General features: G+C 41.6%; 1 protein-coding gene across 1 annotated transcript; it reads right to left on the bottom strand.

Moving 5' to 3' along the window:
• Nucleotides 1-66: 66 nt before the first annotated feature.
• LOC136436622 (platelet binding protein GspB-like) lies at nucleotides 67-20,110 on the bottom strand. Its single transcript, XM_066430765.1, has 10 exons — nucleotides 19,997-20,110; nucleotides 14,971-15,041; nucleotides 5,932-13,596; nucleotides 5,568-5,725; nucleotides 4,886-5,003; nucleotides 4,034-4,682; nucleotides 3,729-3,898; nucleotides 3,366-3,515; nucleotides 1,616-2,963; nucleotides 67-1,477 (listed from the first exon to the last, which is right to left on the bottom strand). The coding sequence occupies exons 3-9, from the start codon at nucleotides 13,343-13,345 to the stop codon at nucleotides 1,633-1,635; spliced, it is 9,990 nt and encodes a 3,329-aa protein (XP_066286862.1). The 5' UTR covers nucleotides 13,346-13,596; nucleotides 14,971-15,041; nucleotides 19,997-20,110; the 3' UTR covers nucleotides 67-1,477; nucleotides 1,616-1,632.
• Nucleotides 20,111-21,794: the final 1,684 nt, after the last annotated feature.

Raw genomic sequence — 21,794 nt, 5'->3', positions numbered from 1 at the left:
CCTCGCATACACCAACAGTCACAGTACGTTTTCATAGAAATAACAACAGGAGAGACCACAAAAATGTCCACAAAAATACTATACTTTATTTCACAATTATGAAGGGGGTGTCGACTGTTACAGCTGTATTCATAGGTAAAGTCAAATGAACAAAAATCATGTCTCAGTCATCATTACGGGAAGGATGTAATATGTTGATAGCATGTTGGTCTCGTCATGTTTCCAAGACCAGTTTCCAGCTTTATATTGTGTTAATTTGCAGCAATTTAAAGAGACACGTGTGGTTTTATACCATCCACCCTATTCACTATCTGGCCCAACCATCTTTTCCACCAATCTCAACTTCAATGTTTTACATTAAGTTCACCTCTTTTACATAGGTTCTACATTCATTATACAAAAAATACTTTACCATGTACATTGAAAATGCTGAATGGCATATAGTCGACTACAAGAATTTATTTTTTATGTCAAGCTTTGCATGAGCAGACCATGTCAGGACCTCTCTTTACCGAGGGTGCATCCCGACACCTGATAAGAAGTTAGCATTGAGAGGGTTAACTTCAATTCAACATTTTTTCAGTCAATTTCTACTGCACTATATTACATAAGTCCTTGACTCTTAAATTCAAACACTCCCAATGATTATGCAAATATGTCAAGTTATATTATATACATATACAATTTATTCTTTGCCATACCAGTACAATTGACTGCATCAGTTCTTTGTCTGGTCCATATTGCAGCATCTTCAGTGCTACCCTCCTGTACAAATGATTCTGCCACGATTCAAATTTTATCTCCAGGTAGTTAATGCCATTTTTCTACTTTAAGGCACTTCAAAAATAAGCATATTTTCTCACGCACCTGTAATTGGCACAGTCCTGCCTACAAGAAAAATAATTCAGTTATAACTGAACTTATTCAACTTGTAGTTTAAAGGCAAGATTCAGAAATATACAACATCCTTGTCTACTCGGCACTTAGAACACTCTATATGTTATCATTTCAAATCTGACTTGTGGCATAACAACATTTTACTCAAAATGTATTTGTAAGCCTACTTATAATGAAACAATAAATATATAAGTAATTATGACATAATCTATATCACTAGAATTGGATCACATAATGTATACATCAAACAGTCACTGGTGAAAAAACTGCTTTTCTTCCTAGTCAATGATATTAACCAAAAACAGAATACTGAAATGTAACAGAAATCACCAAGACTTAACTATACAAACAAAAGAGAACAAAATCATTTGGCACAAATCCTGTGCCATACCATAACTTTGCAACACTCTGACAAACGTAAGTGTGGTAAAAAAGGTTAGACAGATTATGTGCACATCATTGTTGCATCAATACAGTCCTTTACTTTCAGCATTGGAGAATTTATGTCAACAAGATGGTGTCAACATGTTGGGCTTCTGACAATTCTTCTCCTGGTCCCCTAGGAAACAGCAGCAGACCCCTGGAGCAGACACAGAAAAAGAAATACCGAAATCAGATAGACCACATTCACTGTACAAGTATATGAAAAGTGACTTGAGGCATAATAGCTGGGGAAAAAATCCACAGCTTAGTTGGACTACTTGATCTCAACACTCACCTCATCCTGTTTTTTTCTTATGCAGTGCTGACTTCCTTTTGCTCTCTAGGGTCACCTGTGGCAGCAGAGTGGGTAGCCATGGACTCTTTTGACTCTGTATCTCCTACTTCAGTAATTGTTGACTGGTCTGCTTCTTTAGCTTTCAATGCACTACTGTGGGATAAATCATCATGCTCTACTGTTCCATCCATATCCACATCTTTGTCTACATTTCTTTTCTGTAAAACTGTTGCTGGAGAGATTTTACCACTACTGCTCTGTTCAGTATTGAGTTTTTTGTATTGTGATACTACTCCACTTGTTGCTCCCTCCAGATGCAGTGTTGGACTTACTCTGGGCCCATTTCTTGTTCCAGGCACCCCAGCCCCTTTCAGCTTCATTTTCGCTGTCAGAAATCCTGACTGATCATCTTGTTGCATATGTAATGTTGTCCATTTGGAAAGATCTTTAACCACAGTCACATCCTCCATAGATATTGGGGTTGGGGCCAGTTTGGCTGGAGCTGGGGCCAGTTTGGCAGGAGCGGGGGCTAGTTTGACCATCCCTGTACGGGCTACCTGGCCCTGGACTTTGCTGCTGAGTACGGTGCCCACTGGCAAAGTGACTACCCGTGGACTTTTCATCACTTGGCATTCTTTTGATGAAACTGGTTTGATCGTGATTGCTGAGACAGGATTTGTCACAGATGAGGAGCCGGATGTACCTGGGGAGGTAGATGTCACTGAAGACACCATTGCCACAGGTGTAGCCATGCTAGTTTTTTTGTCAACAATACTGAACCTCATTGCCTGCCCTATACCTTTGCTGTTACCAACTGGGATGAGTTTAATGGCCGTGTTGGAAGCTGAAGTGCTGGGAACCCAGAGATTGCCAAGAATGGTGGAAGTTGTGGGAACTTTTGTTTCACTCCTTGTTGTTGTTGTTGCCATTGCAGATTCATTCTGAGAGGTCACCACTGAACTGCCACTCAGTACTAGGGAGGAAGAAGAAGCAACAGATACCACTTTTATCGCCTGTTTAGGTAAAGAAGTTCCAAGGGTGCTCGGTACTTGCACCAGCTCTGGAGTAGCCCTTGTAGTTGTCAGGTGAACTTGCCCCGTTGTTGTGTTGGGATTTGCCCCACCCTGGATGGGTACTGTAGAACTGGAGGCCCCCTGAATGGGTACTGCGATGACACCCCCTGCAGGAAGGAAGTCACAGTTTTCCAGAAAGATAGGCTGGCCCCGTGGGGCGTTGCTGGAAAGCTGGAGGATGGGTACATTTCGGATGGTGGCAGTCTTGGGAACTTCTGGGACTATCTCTACCCCACTGGCACTCATCTTCACACAGCTGGTAGCACCACTGCCGCCTATGGAGCAAACAGGAGAGGCTGTTTGAGCATACTGCAGTTGTAAACACCTAGCCTTGTGGTAATAGAATGGAAATGAAAATTACAGCAGCTTTCTAACTTGCCAAGTTTTCACGCCAAACAAGAAAAACAATGGATAGCAGAATCTAACAAGTACAAGATTCTGGAACAAGTCTTGTACATGTAGGGGAACTGTATATAGTTTTTTATACGTTGTACCACACCAAATTTCCTACTAAAGTACTATAATTGTGTCTTACAAAGCCCTTGTCCTCATAGATTCATGATGATAAAATGATATGCCAGTTAACTATGTCTTTGACCTAAGAATCATTTCTTGTTAAACAGTACACAAGCTGTTTGTCTGTCCAGTACATGTACTGTAGTGCCATTCTCTCATACCCTTTATATTAGTAGAATCTGTAGTCTCTTGAGACAGTGTTGGAGTCTGTGGTCTGGTGGTCCTGAGGATGTTAGGTTTCTTGGCCCCTGCTGCTGCAAGGTTTGTTAGGCTCTTCACAAGTCCACCCTGGATTGTGAAGGTCTGCATTCCTGAATAGTAACATGGCAACTCGCACGTTTACTGTTTGCTGTTAACACTTAAAATCAAACTTAAGGGGGTGGGTGAGTATTGTTCAACATAGGTTATGTGATTTCAAAAACATGAACTGCACACCTTCAAAACAAAAAGGGCTAGACGACAACAACAACAAAGACCATCAGTAAAAGGTTATACCAACACCCAGGTAACAAATAAATGTGTACCTGGTGATGAAGTTCCTTCAGCAACCACAGGCCCTGACTGCCTTGGTTGTTGTACTGAACTTTCTCTGGGTCTGCTTGAGTCTACAGCAGGTGATTTGTCTCCCTTCCTGGAATCAGGAAGATTCTGCGACTTTGCAGTGTCTGCACCAGGGCGAGGTCTGTCATTGTTCCTGCAGAAAATGATTGAATGTCATTTAGTCACTAACAACAGTCAACAGTTGAGATTTCACAATTTATCATAATTTTTTCTTGCATAAACAGAACTGAACATCTCCATCAGAAAACACCAAAGATAAATGACTGACCTGCTTGAGTGAGTCTGTTCCAGATTACTTAGTTGTTGGGGAGTAATGGTCCTCCTGTTAACATTGGTCTTCCTAAAAGTACTCTTTCTGGCCTTCTTTCTTAGTCTCCCACCTTGTGCATCTGTTCGTTTTGTAGCATCTTCTTCATTAAACTTCCGCTTAGTTGTTTCCTGTGTTTCCTTTTCCAATGGTTTAGCTTTGGTAACGTCTACCTCCTTCTCTGAGTGTGTTGTATATTTTACAGCTATCTTCTTTACGATGTCCTCTGGCTCTATTTCTGGCTCCATTTCTGGCTCTGGCAGCTCCTCCCCTTTCTTCATTTTTTTCAACTGTTTCAGAAACTCCTGTTGCAGTACAGATGATTCTTCTTGTGAAGCATCAGGAAGCAAATGCGACATATTTCTCTGTTTCCCACTAGCTTTTGGAGGGCTTTCTTTTCTTTTGGAGCTGGATTCAAACGGACTGAAATGACACCAGGTGACGTTTGGGTGTATTTCTGTTCTTTCAGTAGGGGGTGACCTGCTGTCATCTTCCCCCTGTGTGTCCGACTTTGTGTCCTCTACTTCACAACTCATTGATCTGTCATCAAAAAAGCCAGGTTCCTCTGAAGGTAGCATGAACTTTTCATACAGCTCTGCCTCACTATATGCTGTAGAGAAAATACAGAAAGCAGGATGATAAAAGGGGTCTCAAAAGTAGATAGCCAATAGATTAATCTCTGGGGTCATGGTACTTGCATAATAAAATCAATGCAAGCTGCGAGAGTCATTCTTATGCATGTGAATACAATGTTGCAACAACATATTGTTCCTGGATGTTTTTTCTCATCCCTTAAGAAGCTGGTATACTCACTTGATTGTGGGCTGCTTGCTAGTCTCTTGATGAGCTTTTCCCGCTGGGAAAGCAGATTTAGTTTGACATCTGACAAGCGGCTTTCATCCCTTTTCAACTTGTCAATCACTTCTTTGCTCTGCAGGACATTTAAAACAGCATGAATGATACAGCTATGGACAAAGTCTTGATGTACCGTACATGTTACCTCTACTATTCTGGACAATAATAATATAATGTACAGTAGAAATTGTTAGATGCTAACGATGTAGAGCAGTGCGACAACATTGTTATATAACAACCTCAGCCTATGGCTTATTACAATGTGCCTGACAAGGCCTGACAAAAGTTAGATTACAAAAAGCATGTCAGGGTGGTTAAGAAAAACTCGTCTAGCTTTGTGTTCTTTTATATCCTATCAACAATTGGCCCTCTTATTGTGCTTAACCCCCCTCATCTATGCCAAAAATACTCACCATTAAAGATAGATGTTTACACATAGGGAATACATGAGTAGAGTCTGCAAGGGTTTAGTGAGTATCATATTGTTTTAAAAAAAAACACCTTGTGTAATTCAACATAAGCAAAATTCTGTAAAAAGTCGGCTGATTATGTATTCATTGATACATAATCTAGTGGAAAATAACACCGCCTTCTGGAGTTTAGGACTCCTTTAAAAGAGAAGGCTTTCTTGCAAACTTACCTTTCTAAGAACATGGATATTAGCCACCCTGTCGTCTTCCCTTGGGATCCCCAGCAGGACTTTTAAGTTACCAAACAGATCCTTGATCTCTTTTCTTCTTCTCCTCTCATTAGAGATATGTAACAGGCGGCTGACTCCAAGCCTTCTGTCCAAAAGAGCTGTTTCAGAGGGATAAATATTAAAACATAATATGAGGATGTCATAGCATAATCTATTCATAACAATGAAAATGTTCCATCTGCATCTCAATAAATTAGATCATCAATTAAATCTTATGGAAGCTTACTTCAACCTGCTAAAATTGCAAATTTGTTAGAACTGTATACCTTCTTATCTAGACAGAAGTTTTAAAAAAAGGACTTACATTTTTTCGCCTCTGCTGCTTCTGCCATTATTTCCTCTCTTCCTTTCTCAATGAACTCGACATCGTCTGGTTCAAACTCTTCCATGACTGACTTTCTCTTTTTCTTCACCTTCAAACTGTGCACAGAACACTGTGGATTTATCACCTCGCCACTTGCTGCAATGCTCAACCGAAGTTTCACTGATGCAGGAGTGTTATCATCATCATCTTCATCATCCGCAACTATGTCCACAAGATCAGTATCTGCTTTCCGTTTTTGTACCACAGAAGGAGCTCGAAGCCCATCCACATCCACATTGTCTTCTTCTGAGCTGACAACTACAACTTCTTCTGAGCCATTGTCACCATTTTTACTTTGATCCTTAGCCTCTTCCCCTTCTTTCTTTTGCTCTTTATGCCTGGTCTCATGGTGTTGGTCTGCACTTGTGTGTGTAGCTTGGTTTTCCAGCCATTGGTTTTGCTCATCAGTGGCAACAGTTGGAACAAAAATCCCTGATGTGGCAATCTTCTTAGGAGATTCAGTTTTCTCTGGAATTTCATGCTTTTGAGCAGCATGACTGCCACCTGATGGTTCCTCACTCTCCTTGCTGCTTTCCTTTTGCCTTGTTCTATCATCTGGAGGATCTGTTGCCTTGTCATCATCAGCAGTATCACCAGCTACCTTTAGCTCGGACAGCCCCTCCACTGATTGTGAATCAACTGCATCTTTGCAATGTTCTTCAGGGGACTCATCTACAGCTTCAGTGGACTCCTCTTCATCACTTGATAAGTCTTCTTTCCTGGAGGAACTGTCACTGGATGAGGTGCTATCTTCACTTTCTTCAGATGACTCTGACTCATCAGCTTCAAGCAGAGGATTCGCAGGAACAAAAGTACCAGTTGAGGTTACTTTTTTGATAGGATCATCATTACCTGCCTTTTCTGCTGATGCTAAAGAGGCAGCAACTCTTGTGATAAGACTGTCCAAAGGGTTTTCAGGAATAAACGTGCCTGATGTCAAAACTTTAGATGGCTGGTTCTCTTGAGTACTATCCACTTGCCTAGTTACAGTTGTACTTTGATTATGATCTGCGTCTTTGTCCACTTCTTTGTCTGCATCTTTGTCATGACTTGTCTGGCTGGCAGACTCTTGTTCATTCTCAACAGAATCTACAGACACCATTTCTGTCAGCTCTTTCTGCTGGTTACAGGATGACGTATCTTGTACTACTGAACCCTTACTACTATCTTGACTGTCTTCTCCCCTTCTTCCTGAGACAATCTTTGCTTTACCTGCCTCAGTCCCTCTGGCAACATCATCAGCATTGGCAGCTGGATCAGAAGTAACATTTTCTAACTGCTCCAAAGATTTCATTTCAACCTGACTTGAGGATTGCTTCTGAAGAGTTGCATCGGAGGTGTCCTCAGTGGCATTTTCAGTTGTATCGACAGCACTATTAGATTTAGACATTGCTAATTTTGAAGAAGCACTATTCTCATCATCTTTGATGGGTGCAGGCTGCTCACTGTCCATCCCGGTTGTGGTTTCCAATGAAGTGTTGTTCTCAGTGGTCTTCTCTTCAGTAAGTTGCCTTTGTTTGGAATTTGCAACCTCAATTTTACGACTACAGCTGTTGTCCTCAACAATTACTTCCATGGAAAGTGATGGTGGTTTGTCCTTTAGTCCTTCCTCAACATCACCCACCGATGAAGAATCCATTTTTCCTTCACTATTTGTACTTGCCCCATCACTAGGGACATGAAGAGCAGAGTCAGATGATATTGTTGTTGTTGGTGTTACTTGTTTGGTGGACAGCACTGCCTCAACTGCTGTTTTCACAGCTGTTACTTCACCATGGTTTGCAATCGTAGTTGTGGTCACTACTTTTGTTGATGTTGGAGCATAATCTGGAAGATCACTACCTGATGACTGGTCTACCTCTTGCCTTTCACATTTCTCTGTTTCTTCTGTGGAAATGGTTTTCTCTTTTCCTCCTTCAACCTCATCATGGGTTAACATTTCAGGTCCCCCTTTATCTCCTGATGCTGGTTTCTTGTGTATCAGAGGAACACTTGAAGATCTGGCTGGTGTTTCTTTGTCATCTAAAAGTGCTTCTGAGGATGCAGAGGCATCATCAGTTGCAGTTTCTGAAGATGCTGATGCTAGACCCATAGTTGTCTTGGAGATTTCAGTACCAGACACATCCTCCTGCACCTCATCTCTCACTGGTCCTGAATGTTCTTGATTGCTTCCAACTGTCGAGATTCCAGATTCTTCAGGTTTTGGGAGTGGACTGCTACTGTTTGACGCTAGACTCGTAGGCAAGACATTACCAATGGCAGAAACATCCCCCTGTGAAGGTACATCAGAGACATTTTCCTGCAGGGTGCTTGGTTGTTCCTCTTTATTCACTGCTGTGGACTCACTGAGTTTTTGTTTGGCCTGTTCAGCAGTCAATTTCACTTGTATCTTTGGAGCCGTAAGTGGTTCCTTTGGTACGGCATTGGCCTGCTGGCCTACCTCAGAAGTCTTTGCCATGATTGGGACAGCTTGGTTTTGTACAGCAACATCTGGATTCGAAGTTGGATTCGCTTGAGCCTGGGGTGTTTGAGGTGGGACTACAATTACATGTTTACCAGTCTTCAAAGGGGCTTGCTTCCATATCTTCACTCTTGCACTCTGTATTCTTGGAGGCAAAGTCTGAAGCAGATTCGCTGGAAGATTGTAGATCCTTCTTTCCTGACTCGGTCCCATTACTTCAACAAAGAAGTCAGCAACTTGGAAAACACGAGGCAAAGTGAGACTCTGACTTTGTTGAGCTATCATCTTAAGAATCAGGTTTCTGGCACTGTCCCAGTTGCAAGTGGAGATTATTTCAACAAGTTTAGGAGAATGCACAACCTGCTGTGTCTGCTTTCCAGGACCAGGGCTAGGATTAGTTGTTTTCTGTTCAATAAGTATGAGTTGACTTTGTGGATACTGTGGAACAGTGACCACGGGTATCTTGCTCAGATGTCCTGGTTTTGGGCTGACTTGTGGAGATTTAGTGCTGGATATAACAGCAGCTGCTGTTGGAGAACTTCCATGTGATGATGTATGTGCTGGGGCTGACTGTTTGACAACAACTGATGATTTTTCTTGTGGTATTGCTGCTGGCCTGGGTGGTGTCAGCTTAGGAAGAGTTATTGGTGTTGATTCTGCCCCTTTTTCTATTTTTTCTAATGTAGAAGAAACAGGGACATAAAGTTTTGGCGCATTTGGGTTAGCAGCTGGCAACAACTTCAGTACAGTGGCTTTTGCAGGAAGATTTTGTTCACCTGTTTTTGATGAATTAGCTGTTGCAAGGGCCCCAATAATGCCAGGCCCAATTTGCATGGTCCTACCCATCCATGGTTTCCCCTGCCCTGAGACTTCAGGCTTATCTTGGGGAGTTGTAGCTTGAGACTGAGAGGGAGATTTCGGCTTGATCGGCTTGAAAACTTTTACACATGTTATTCTTTGAGGGGAGGATGGCTCTGTTACACCTTCATGCTTATTGGTGGTATTAGCCAATTCCTTTGGCGATTTTGTTCCTTGCAATACCTTCTTCCCAATTTGTGGTGATTTGGACTTTGTTTCTGGTGATGTCTTTGCTCGTGTTGACTTCTTTGCATCTGGTAATGCAGATACATTGTGGTGGTGGTGGTGTTTAATACCACAGGAACAGGGTCTAGTTTTGGCTGTTCTTCTATGCACTCTTGCCCTTGCACAAGTCATCGTAATATCATCATCACGATCTTCATCTTCAATCCACCTGCGTGAAACTACCCTTGTGTTCACTGATTCTACAACAGGTTCTGGTCTGCCTCTTCTTTCAACATGAACATCAGATTTTGAATTGGTTTGTTGGCTCTTCAATGGCTTGGACAAGGGCACTGCTTTGATTTGTTTGAATCTTTGTTGTGACTGAGAAGGTTCAAATTGTTGTGGAGGCTGTGGAGACACCAAAGCTTTCCTCACAAACTTGCCAGTTTTCTTGTCTCTCATCTGGATATAAGGCTTGCCTGTCTTTTGCATCATACTCTGGCTCCTTTCCCCAGACTCAGGACTCTTCTTTTTCTGTGGAGGGGCATAGTCACATTCAATATCCCGGCTCTTCTTCTTCTTTGGTGGGGAGGTAGAGAACTCAGGATAGTATTCATAATTCATCGCATTAAAGAATGATAGTGACTTTGCAGTCACCCTTCGCCGAGGTCTCTTTCGTGGGTTCCTTTCGTCGTTGGAAGCATCGTCAAGGTCATCTTTCAGGATAGACACCCTTCTTGATTCAGGGCTTGATTTCCCACATCTGCATCCATCCAACATGCAGCTTGGTTCATTGCAGTGATCCCTGTCATTGCAGTACTCCCATCCAGAACTCAAACTGTCACAAAGACATCCGAATCGACAGTACACCTTACCACAGGGTGGCAAAGTGGAAAGTGCTGCAGATTCATTCCCTTCTGAGGAAGCCTTGTCTTCTTCTTGTGGATTCTCCAACTTCTGAACCATTGCATGGTGGGATTCTTTTTCCTCCATGTTCATATCCTGAGGACTGGTACACACAGCCATGACTGCTTTTAGGGCCATAGTAGCTGTCACAACATTTGATGTGAACTGTCTCAGAGGAGGTGTTGGGTGGTCAGGTGTTTTGGGGGGCCTCCACCTACCAAATGGCCTAAAGCCATCAGATTTTTCTTTCTGGTTTTCAAGTGCCTTCTTCTTTTTCTTTTGCTTCTTCCCAGACTGCTTCCAATGCTCAACCATTTCCTTGCTGACTACTTTGATGGAGCTTCCTTCTGGTATGCTTGAAAGCCCAGTGGCCTTCTTCTTCTTGGTGACTTTGCCAGTGGCAGTCTGGCTTGCTTTTTTGGGCTTGCGCGTCACAGACTGGACCTTTGTCAGTGACGGCATAGTATAGGTAGAAGAGACTGAGACTGTTTGATCTAACACACTGCTGCTCGTTGCCAGAGACAGCTTTGGTGGAGACGACAACATGTCAAGCTTTGACTTCCAGCCTTTTATCTTTGTGATGTCTGTTGTCTTTCCTGTTCGAGACACAAACTGGTGACTGGCTGACGAAGGTTCCGGATACCTGACACAGGGAGCTGACCCTAGCATTGTTCTATCTTTTGGTGCCATGAGAATAGAGGCCAAAATGGAACCTTGAGGTGAAACCCTTGCTTGACTACCATCGCAATGCTCATGTGACCTTGGGCTACTGTCCCTGGGAGGACTCTGTAGTACATCCATGTCAACTCCGAGCTCCTTAAGATTTAAGGTAGGGCTGTGACTTAACCCAATGTGTTTGCGGCTTAACTCTGGGTGAACTATCTCTCGAGACTTGCTTCTCTTCACCTCAGCTCTTAGCAACCTTTCATATGTAGCAATTTTGTCATATAGCTCTGCTGCTTCAGTGGAATCAGGGCTCTCTTTTGCCATTATCTGTCTTCTTCCTGACTTCTTTTGCCCAAGTTCCGTCAGCACCTTGTCCAGCTCATTCCCAAATTTCTCACGTGTTTCTCTCTCAACACAGGAGTGAGCACTAATTGCTTGTTTGGAGCTAAATGAAACAAACATCACTCCACTTATGTCATCTACATCTGGAACCAGCTCTTCTGAATCAGAGGATGCCCCCTGCTCTGAAAGCATTTGGGCAACTTTCTTCCTCTTAGGAGAATCAAACTCATCAGAATCACACATTTGTTCCTCACATAGTAAGTCTCCATCAGCTCCTTGCTTTCTGGGTTTGTTTTGATCTGAAGATATTGGCCTCTTTTCAGTCTTTGCTGTATCATGACCAACTAATACTGGTTTGTCTCTCAATGAAGACTCATTGGTATCCTGTAAACTATCACAAACCTTTGGTTCAAATGTGAGACTTCGGGAAACAAAGTTGCTAGGAATGGTTGTTGACATAACTGTTGCATTAGGTCTTCCGTACACGGACAAAGTTTGACCTGTTGGTTGACTAACTGTTGTTGGACATTTAAGTTTGAACACAGAGATCTTGAACCTTGTTGTGGGTGAGATACCTGGGGAAGTTCCTGTTGGAGAAGATTTCATTTCCTCTGGTTGGTTTGAGCCATCTGCACCCTTCGTGTCACTTTCTGTGGGTGGATCTCCTAACTGACAGGCATCAGGACCTTCACTTGATTGTGCCACTGTTCCCTTCCTCTCCCACTGCTGAAGCATACTGAAGATATTATCATGCTTCTCTGCCGGTGACTGCTTTGGTGAACCAACTTCAACACTGTCATTCTTTTCACCAAGTTCCAAGTTACCTTCCAAATTGTGTTTACATGTTTCGGGTGTTGACAGTTCCTCACTTTGGCTCAATGATGAGGACCCTCTTGCGGGTGATGCATCAGTGGTTGAGCTAACAGGCTGTGGTGGTGTTGGTGGTCGACCAGTGATAGCAGTTGTTCTTCGTGTGTGGAACCTTGATTGCAAAGCTGACTGTTCGGACCCAGCTTTAGTGGCTGTGCCTTTAACCTTGTTTCTCTCCATATTGGATTTAAATGCTGCCATTTTCTCAGTTGGAATCCGTGTAGATCGTAGAGATCTGCCCTCGGGCAGAATGTCCCACAAGATACTTCGCCTTTCAGCTTTTCCCGGGGAATCCAGCACATTTGATGCCTCATTTTCTTCTGAAGTGTTTTTCCTGATCTTTTTCCTATCTGGAGAAGGAGGCATAATAATTGCTGTTTTCGAACCTGGAAAAAGTAATCTTGTACTACTCAAGCGTTTGGGCGAATTGTTGACTGTCCTTACTTTGACTGGTGAAACTTTCTTTACGGCGGGCGGAGGTGTTCCAGCAGAAATAGTTACTGTTCCAGACGTTGAGGCTCTTTGAGCTGATGTTATCAATGAGGATCCCTGGGAAGAACTGCTCTTTCTAATGCTTTTTCTAGCTGTTCTCTTGCTTTGTGGCTTTATAGCTGGAGAGGTTGTTTTCTCAGTCGATGTTGTATGTCTGCTTCTTTGGTCTTCTGCAGGTTTGGATGTGCTTGGAGTGGCTCGTACTTTCCTTTCAATCTCCACAATCCTGTTGCCCTGAACCTTACACACTTTTATAATCGTATCAGTAGAATTTGTCCCTTGATTAGATGCCTGACCTGCACATTGCACCAGCGCTCCTGCTGACAATTTTGCTTTGGGGCTGCTCGAAGTTCCTGGCTCATTGACTTTACCATACCTCTGCTGTTGTGATCTGAGATTTCTACTTGGACTTTCTGGAACTGGTGCATTACTAGCACTCTTCTTACTTTTCCCCTGTGTCCACCACTGTATTGTTTCTGGATCCAACTTTGTCAGCTTTATGATCGCCACAGGCTTAAATTCTAGTGGCCTATCAACTTTTCTATGAGAAGGCCTGTTTGATAATTCTTTTCCTTTCTTCCTTGATGGTGGCATTTTCTCTTGTGTCAAGGCTGGACTCTTTGAAATTTAGCAGGAATTTTTGTTAACCTCTGGTATTATCAATCATAAGCAACTTCTAAGCAAGACACTTCCTCAATGTTCTGGTTTGCCCTGTCACGTTTTGGTGAAGGCTATTTCGGAGAACTTCTGCAATTTTTGACTGCCTCTAGAAATACTGGTATTTCAGTTTTTGCTCTTCACTTGTCCTGCACTTATTTGAAGCTCAGAACATAGAATCACCTTAGCTGAAAAAAAGGGAATGGTAATACAGGTGTCAGCAAATAATACCTTATCTTCCATTCAAACAAGGACATCACATTTGTCTACAGAATAATTTGTACACCATTGAAATTGATGACAATTTAGGTACATTTCGTGACATATTCCCATGCACAGAGGTATTGTTATGATACATGGAGGCAGAGATAGTGCATACAGTATTGCTACAGGGCTTATTCATAGAACAGATGAAGAATTGCCTGTACACAGTTACACCCATTCAGCTATAAGCTAGTACTGTGCTTGTAATTCTTCAAGGTAATAAGCATATAAACATTTACAGGTTATTAGCTAGCTATGTGTCCAGGCATCTTTTGGACATCCTACACTAAATTAACGAAGAAATTAGCCCTCTTTTGCAGCTGGATGCCCAGAGTACCCGGTTTCCTGGTAATTACATGCACATGTTACGATGTTACGGTTGTTTTTTCGTCCTACCAGACACTGGGACAGCATGAAAATTGATTGACATGCAAAGCTACCAGGTAATTCTTAATCCATAGAGCCCATTGGGAGACAGAGAGAGAAGCTAGCCAAGTTGAATTGACCAAACAGTTTAAGTTGTAATCAGTGCTGTCTTAAGTTGCAAAACATGATATACACGTAATGTTAATTTTTGGACACCCTGTCTGTAACTCCTAGCTAAAAGCTTGAATAACTGTTATTCCCTCTTACAAAGACATTTTCATGTCAGGTTACATAAATAGACACAGCAATTTTCTGAAAACCAGCAAAAGAAAGTTTTCAAAAGTCTATTACATGTTGTGGTTGACACAAGGAGCATCTTTTTATAAGCAGTCGTCAATATACAAAAGTATCCGTTTTCCTATAGTAAAGTTACTGCTGAAATTCCTGTTAAGGTTTGAACATCACTCCTCAACAACCAAAAGCTACTTGTCAGTGCTAGATTTCAAACTTCATGTATAAATACATCATTTTCTTTCATATGGACTGTTGCAAACAAACGAACAAACAAACAAATGTATGTGGAACTTGGACAGCAGAAATATTATCTAAGTAACACAATCATAAGAGATATTCTGTTCACAGACAATGAAATGATCATCAAACAAATATCGGAAATCAATTTCTTCACATAATATATTTCATCATCTTGCTGGATTAAATAACTATATCTCCATTTTTCATGGAGATAAAAATGGGTTGGAAGTGTTGACACAAAGAAAATTAACTAAATGTATTCCATTTAAAAAAATCATTACAGTGATGCTTCAGATGTAATGTACTGAACCCATCAACCAGCTACTTATAGTAATAAATCAATTGGAAGATAGCACATTTCATTTTTCTAAATCATACGTATCATTAAATAACCTTACCTTGCTTGCCAATGTCATGTCAATCTTAAGAAATGATGAATAAGTGTGGGCGCCCATGCTTTCTAGGAGTCCTGGAAAAGATTGAATAGTTTAGACACAAGATAATAATGGAATGAAATCACAAATGACATGTACATGTAATGTGACTCATATATTTCTACCACCACCCACCTACATTGTACCATCTCTGAATAGACTTGAATCCAAACGAATAAAAACTTCAGTCAATGGTCAAAAAAATGTGCAACAGATGGTCTTCCACCATAGAAACAATATTTCATCATAAATCATGAAAACCAGATGCAGAGTTGTGGTCCATCACATGTACAATATTATTAATTCACAACTTAGTATGTATCTCCTGTATGAACATTAACTGAATATTACTTTAGTAATAAGGTCTTTTCTTTCAATAATGCAAATAACAATTTGTCCCTTGAAAGATTAGTACAGGTGATAAGATATGAATACTAGTACAGGGCTCCAAATTCATTTTTGGAAATAGATGCACTGGTGCACCCGACAAAAAAAATTAGGTGCACAGAAAAAATTTTGAGTGCACCACACAAAATAAAGTTGAATGTCAGCAAAACAAAATTACCAGGTTTAACGCTCTTAAGAACTACAATCTGTAATTCTATAACTAACTAGATATATCGAGTAGAATACAACGAAGGGTAATTTTAGCTATTCTGTCTAAAAGTCAAGTAAGTCAAATAAGTCAAGATACTTACATTTCAAGAGTATTTTCTGTATAGTGTACAATAGTACCCTTACCTTATAGCCTACAAAAATATCTAGGTGCACTGGTGCACCCACAGTCAAAGATTAGGTGCACAGCTCCAATTTTGGGTGTACACAGGTGCACATGCACCCACTATTTCGAGGCCTGAGTATATAGGTCAGTTTGCCAAAATAGTTCCATTGAACAATCAAATGATTTTTTTCATTTCCACTAACATAATGTACTGTTCATGCAGAAATGTTCACAGTGGTTTTATGTTCGCGTTTTTTTGCCGGTGAACTTTCAGCGTGAACTTAAAACCAATGCAAAACTTTTGCCCACCTATGACTGTAGCGCTTCTATTGCTTCAAAGAATCAAACGTGAACTCAAAACCACTATAAACTCTCACTTGTTCAGTAAGTTCAGAAAAGGTCTGACCCAAAATTATCCATGTGGCTATTATCTATTCATCAATATTCATATATGTCAATATTGACATTGTGTAATGAATAAAAACAACATGTTTTTGCACTTGTTTCTGTTCCTGTAGCTACTACTAGTATTTTAAGACCCCGTTCACACTCAAAAAGTTTAATCGCGATTGAAGTATAATCGCGATTGAATAGATTTGATCGCGATTGAATGCAAAAAACTTTTGCGTTCGCACTGCTTTTCGCCAAGTGGATTAAAGTACGCGATTGAAGCATGCTGCGTTTCACAGAAGTATATTGTGTGATGCTCGTTTGAGGTCATAGTTTGAGGTCAAAGGTTCGGCCTCGCTACAAAATGGCGGGAGTCCACCAATTTTGGTGATTTTATATCTGAATGTTCTGTAGCCGTGGAAGGGAACGCAATCAGCGGGCTATGATCGCAAGAAGGCGTGAACGACGAAGGCTTTTGTATATTGGCCTAGCTGTAGTACAGGTAATGAACGCGGCAAGAGCTGATGATGTATGACCTCTCACCCCTGGAACCAGCCGAAATCCCCGCCGATCGCGATGGAATGAATCGTAGTTGCGTTCACACTCAATATTTGATAGGATTGGATCGGATTGATCCTCCCCAAACTACCTCCTGGAGGTGGATACAAACAATCGTATCGATCCAATCGCGATCGGGAGCGTTCACACTGAAAAAATCAATCGCGATCGGATCGATTCAATCGCGATTGAAGTTTAATCGCGATTAAACTTTTCGAGTGTGAACGGGGTCTAAGACTTAAATGAGGCAAAGCATCGTAATTTGTAAACAGAGCATGTAACTGTCAGACCAACAAACAGTGGTGCACCCTATTGTACTGAAAACAGTGGTCAGGACTCAGGAGGCATAGTCTACAACTTGCCACTAACAAACAAGAGGACTAAGTAAGTTATACAGTTACCTTCTCATTGCAACAAATTCATCTATGTACTACATTTGTTCTGATATTGTTACTGCAGTGACAGTGTAGTCATATCACCCTCTCACCCTCGGCACTGCCCCTCCCCCCTTTACTGGAAAAGTATGGATCCAACTGGAAACTGTCGAGAACATATTTCAATATCAGGGATCTCCCTAAAGAATGGAACAGTGGCGCTCCTCCATCCTGTTCTAATCCCAGCTCCATCCTGTTGATTTTCAAAGTTAGGGTATTTTTTTCCAATTTCTACCCAGCAAAGCCTGTGATTTTGCTCAAAACTGGAAATTTCAGATGTAAAGCTCAAGTTGCAGTAAATGACTTCCATTATGCCTGAAAAAGGCAAAATGAAACAGCCGCTCTTCTTCTGAGAGGTGTGCGCCCCCTCCAGACCTCCCCCCTCGCAACACATATCCTGTGCCTGGCACCCTCCCCCCATCCTGCTTAATATTTCTAGGGAGATCCCTGAATATTCTTTCTGTAGTATTTCACAGGTGGTAATAAATCCACTATGAGTATACTTATTTACTCAGTATATGGACTGGTGCGTATGCAAACGGTATTTCTGCATAGTGTACGATATCTAGCAGCAATGTCACTAATGTGTAAGAAAAACGATATCTAGTAGTAAGCGTAAGTTGAACGATATCTAGTAGTAAGCGTAAGTAAAACGATATCTAGTAGTAGAATGTATTCAAATAGTGTCAATAACATCAAAAGTCTCCATCTAGCTCGCAGCATTTGACAACATGTAGGTCATCCCTTCCCTTCACAGAGTCAAAATAGGACAAGCTTGGAAAACCAAAACTGATCAAACAAACCCTCTTCACAATATTATGAATCATACTGTATCTGAAGTCAGAACAACAGTGTTTATATAAGTATAACACATTATGCAACAAGTGTAAAAAAACACTTTCTTTCATGCAGGTCCCTGTGATTAATGTTAGCGCCAAGTTTTTAAGCTTTTCCACACGTCTTCAGTTTTCTAAAAAAAAGTGTAACTTTTATATGTTACCTTACCAGTACATGCAGGTCTCAAAACTCATTTTTGGAAATAGGTGCACTGGTGCACCCAACAAAAAAATTAGGTGCACAGATAGAAATTTGGGTGCACCACATAGAATAAAGTTAAATGTCAGCAAAACATATTTAAGTTTAACACTCTTAAGAATTTCAATCTGTAATTCTATAGCTAACTTCAAAATTTCAAACAAGTTCTGCACCAAACAAAGTACAGCAACGGTTATATTGCTTTTTCAGATACTTGAATTTCAAGAATGTTTTGTATACCAGTGTACAATAGTATCTCTACCCTATAGCCTACAAAAATATCTAGGCGCACTGGTGCACCCTCAGTTAAAAATTAGGTGCACAGCTCCAATTTTGGGTGCACACAGACAGGTGCACATACACCCAGTATTTCGAGCCCTGAGTCATGTGTATTTAGTGTTGGCAAATTATAAATATCAATGAAAGAGGGCTAGAACAATACAGTGCAATGTCTTACATATTCACAACTGAAAATAGCCACGCTTGCTTGTGCAAATAAAGATGCAAGGCTGTCTCTAGCTTAAATTTTTTTTCAATCCCACTCATTGTTTGGTGCCCATTTTGTTAATTTTCATTGTTACAGCTGTCATTTTACCCTTACAAAAATACAGTTTCATCAATTCAATGTCACAAAGTTCAGAGTTTTTAGATGGATGGAGTGAAATTCTTTTTGGTCCTAACATTAGTAACAAGCAAATTTCTGTCCCGGGACAGAGGGAAGGGTCCTGGAGACAGCCCTGTACAGATGACACATCAAAACAAACGTGTACTAAAAGGCCACCTCTATATAATGACCCCCTGGCCGTTGTGATTTTTTTGTGGTCCCTCTGATAATTTTTCCTTTTGACACAAGCATTTTAAGAATCCTGTCTATTTATTGACCACCTGTTCACATAGACCATATTTTATTGGTCCCCCGAGTGGTCTTCTTGGGCAGTTATGACTGTACTTCTAAAAGCTACAGGTATTCAGGAAGTATTTTGTCCCTTATGCTGTTCGCTGGACTTCCCTGCCCACAGCTCAGGTAACAGTGCCTGGTCATGGCTAACAATGTAAAGACAGGTGAGTGGAGGGGACAGGTACGGTTACAGGTGTTCAAAAAATACACAGCCATAGCATGTTGCCCACAAAACCACAGTGCACAACATCCATATTCATGTTGGCAGAAGAATGAATGTTTGGGGCCAGACTGGAAGCAGAAGTAATCATGTCTGAGTATGTGGCGTGCTTCGGCAAATGTTTGTTAAACAGCTAGACCATGGTGCCTTGCGGCGAGGCAGAGGCTCCACCCCACGGACCCTCAACTCCGGACGCCACACAAAATAACGCTGACCTGCATCAAACGTACAATTAGTTTGGTACCCATGCCTTCTGTAGCTAAAGAAATAAGTGATTTATCCGATGCACGGAATTGAAATCGCCAAAATGGCAGTATTGTGTCTTATTTTGCATGTGAATGAGACGTTACCCTACCCAGACACGTGCCTTGTCTATACACTACAGGGCCGTGCAATAGAGGGCGTTCGTATTCGCGGGTTCCACTTGCTGCGTGCCGCACAAAAATGTCATAAAACTACCAAGAACGGGACTTCGATCCGTCAACATGTCACCTGAGATGACGGGCATTATTAGGTGTACCGTTAGAATGGTGAATCTCAACATACGGTGCGAATCTGCTGAAATATTCCCGCTACTTTCCGTCCCATACCCCCTGGTAAACGTGTTTTAAAAATTGCAGACTCCCGGAACTAGGTCCACGACGACGGCCTTGGAATGAGCGGCCACTACGCCTTCAATTAACCTATTCTCCACAATCTGGCCCGACAAAAATCACAAGAAAATAGTAAGTTACCTGCATCTGGGTCGTAAATCTGATAACTCTCGCCAGTTTGTGCACAATCCGGGCAAGAAGTCGACACTACCCCTCCTGCCTCGCGTTTGTGAACATGGCGGCCATGGCTGCTTCACGAAATGCATCCTGGGTAGGAAATCGCGCCAAGCCGCGTGCTACAAAAATGGCGGATAGACGGTCATTGAATTGTCTGCTCAGAACTCGCCGTCTTGCAAGCAATGGGTGTGAGGAAAGTCAGGAAACTTTGTCTGCAAATAGAAATACCAAGGACACTCTGAGCTTGCATGATGCAAAGACTTAGGTATGCTGTTTTAGCCGTCTTTATCCATGTTGGCAAGTTTCAATGACATGATTGAACTGTTTAAGTGTCATCAGTCAGTAATCTGAACAGCGCCATCAAATAAAAGCGTATTGATTCATGTCCTTGTGAAATATTTAGTTGTGATATTACCTCTGGTGCCAGCATTCCATGACGCTATACTTAAGTATGTCGCGTACTGAAATTATCCTCAAGTCTCTTTGTTAAACCGTGATATCAGTGACATCCGAGTATTAACACTCAGTTGGTGCAGTAATGTACATTATTTGATGTACATGTTACATAATAAATACAATAAAGATATATAACACTCCTATCAAAGAACATGGCAAAAGTCAAAATTGCTTTCAGTGGCTGATGTTCTTGGCAACTTCTTGCTGTTCCTGTTGCCGCTGCTTCACAATATAGAATTACCGTCGATGAAGCAATGCCTATATTTCGTAATTAACAATGGACATCTCCAAGACCATGAGATGTGTTGACAAATATTGGGGCAGAGGTGATGCTAACTTTTCGTTGATAGGTAACATTGTTGAGTGTGGAAGGTGAATGGTGAAAGGCCTTGGTGTAACCATTTACTACATGTAGTATCGATGGCTTACGCTTGTACCCGAGTCGGCAAGTGAGAACCCGAGCGACGGTGCACGTGAGAAATAGCAAAGAACACCACGCTGACTTGATCATGAGTTGCCTAGCTACATAGAAATGGTGATAACGTACTAAATATGTATACGTTTCAGAATACTATGAAGATAGATTAACTAACTAAAGGTTCAAGTTCATAAAACTATGTAGCACCTTCCAAACACACCGACGTTCAGACAAGTAACAACACTGTTGGTCTTACCACCAAAACAGACAGAGGTGTACCCAATCTTATTTGGTGCTTTCAAATTGGAAAAGTGTAAGATGTACTGAAAATGTCCATTCCTCCAAGAGACTGAATCGTTTTTTTGTGGTGTCTCTCATCATATGTAACCAATGACGTGTGACCATCGCAAAAAATGATCATCAATATCATTGTCAATGTGAACTTTGACAACAACACAGATCATAATGAAAGCTCATCTGTGTTGGTAGTAATCATAATACAATGCTAAACTTTCTTCCAACACTATATTCACGGATCGAATTTTCGACGACCATGCCTTCTTCAGGATCAATAATGACCAATCACTGCCGAACGTAAACTTGCGAGAGTTACGGACACGTGACTTTATCGCCACGTGTCATTGCAGACACGTGACGTCAGCAATTGGTCAAACGTGCGAGGAAGTTTATAACGCCCACTGTCTCTGTTGAGTGATGGCTGGAGTGCCCTGATGTATATGGCCTCCTTTGAGACGCTCATTGAGAACTAGATTCCTTGAACACAAACGCCTCAGCTCGCATTCGTCGTAAGTCTCTACACATCCACATTGAATCTCCGGGCCATAGCGTTTCACTGGACAAAGTCAGAATGCTGGACACTGAACAGGA

Source organism: Branchiostoma lanceolatum, chromosome 6 (genome assembly GCF_035083965.1).
Source record: "Branchiostoma lanceolatum isolate klBraLanc5 chromosome 6, klBraLanc5.hap2, whole genome shotgun sequence".
In the NCBI taxonomy this organism is placed as follows: Eukaryota; Metazoa; Chordata; class Leptocardii; order Amphioxiformes; family Branchiostomatidae; genus Branchiostoma; species Branchiostoma lanceolatum.
This window is presented reverse-complemented; position numbering and strand designations above follow the sequence as displayed.

Bases quoted from the DNA above. Each gene is read 5' to 3' on its own strand.
- LOC136436622 (XM_066430765.1), bottom strand. From the start codon at position 13,345: ATGCCACCATCAAGGAAGAAAGGAAAAGAATTATCAAACAGGCCTTCT. The intron at 3,516-3,728 runs GTACACATTTAT...GTTACTATTCAG, and splicing joins TGAAGGAACTTCATCACCAG to GAATGCAGACCTTCACAATC. The intron at 2,964-3,365 runs GTATGAGAGAAT...TTTGCTCCATAG, and splicing joins AGATTCTACTAATATAAAGG to GCGGCAGTGGTGCTACCAGC.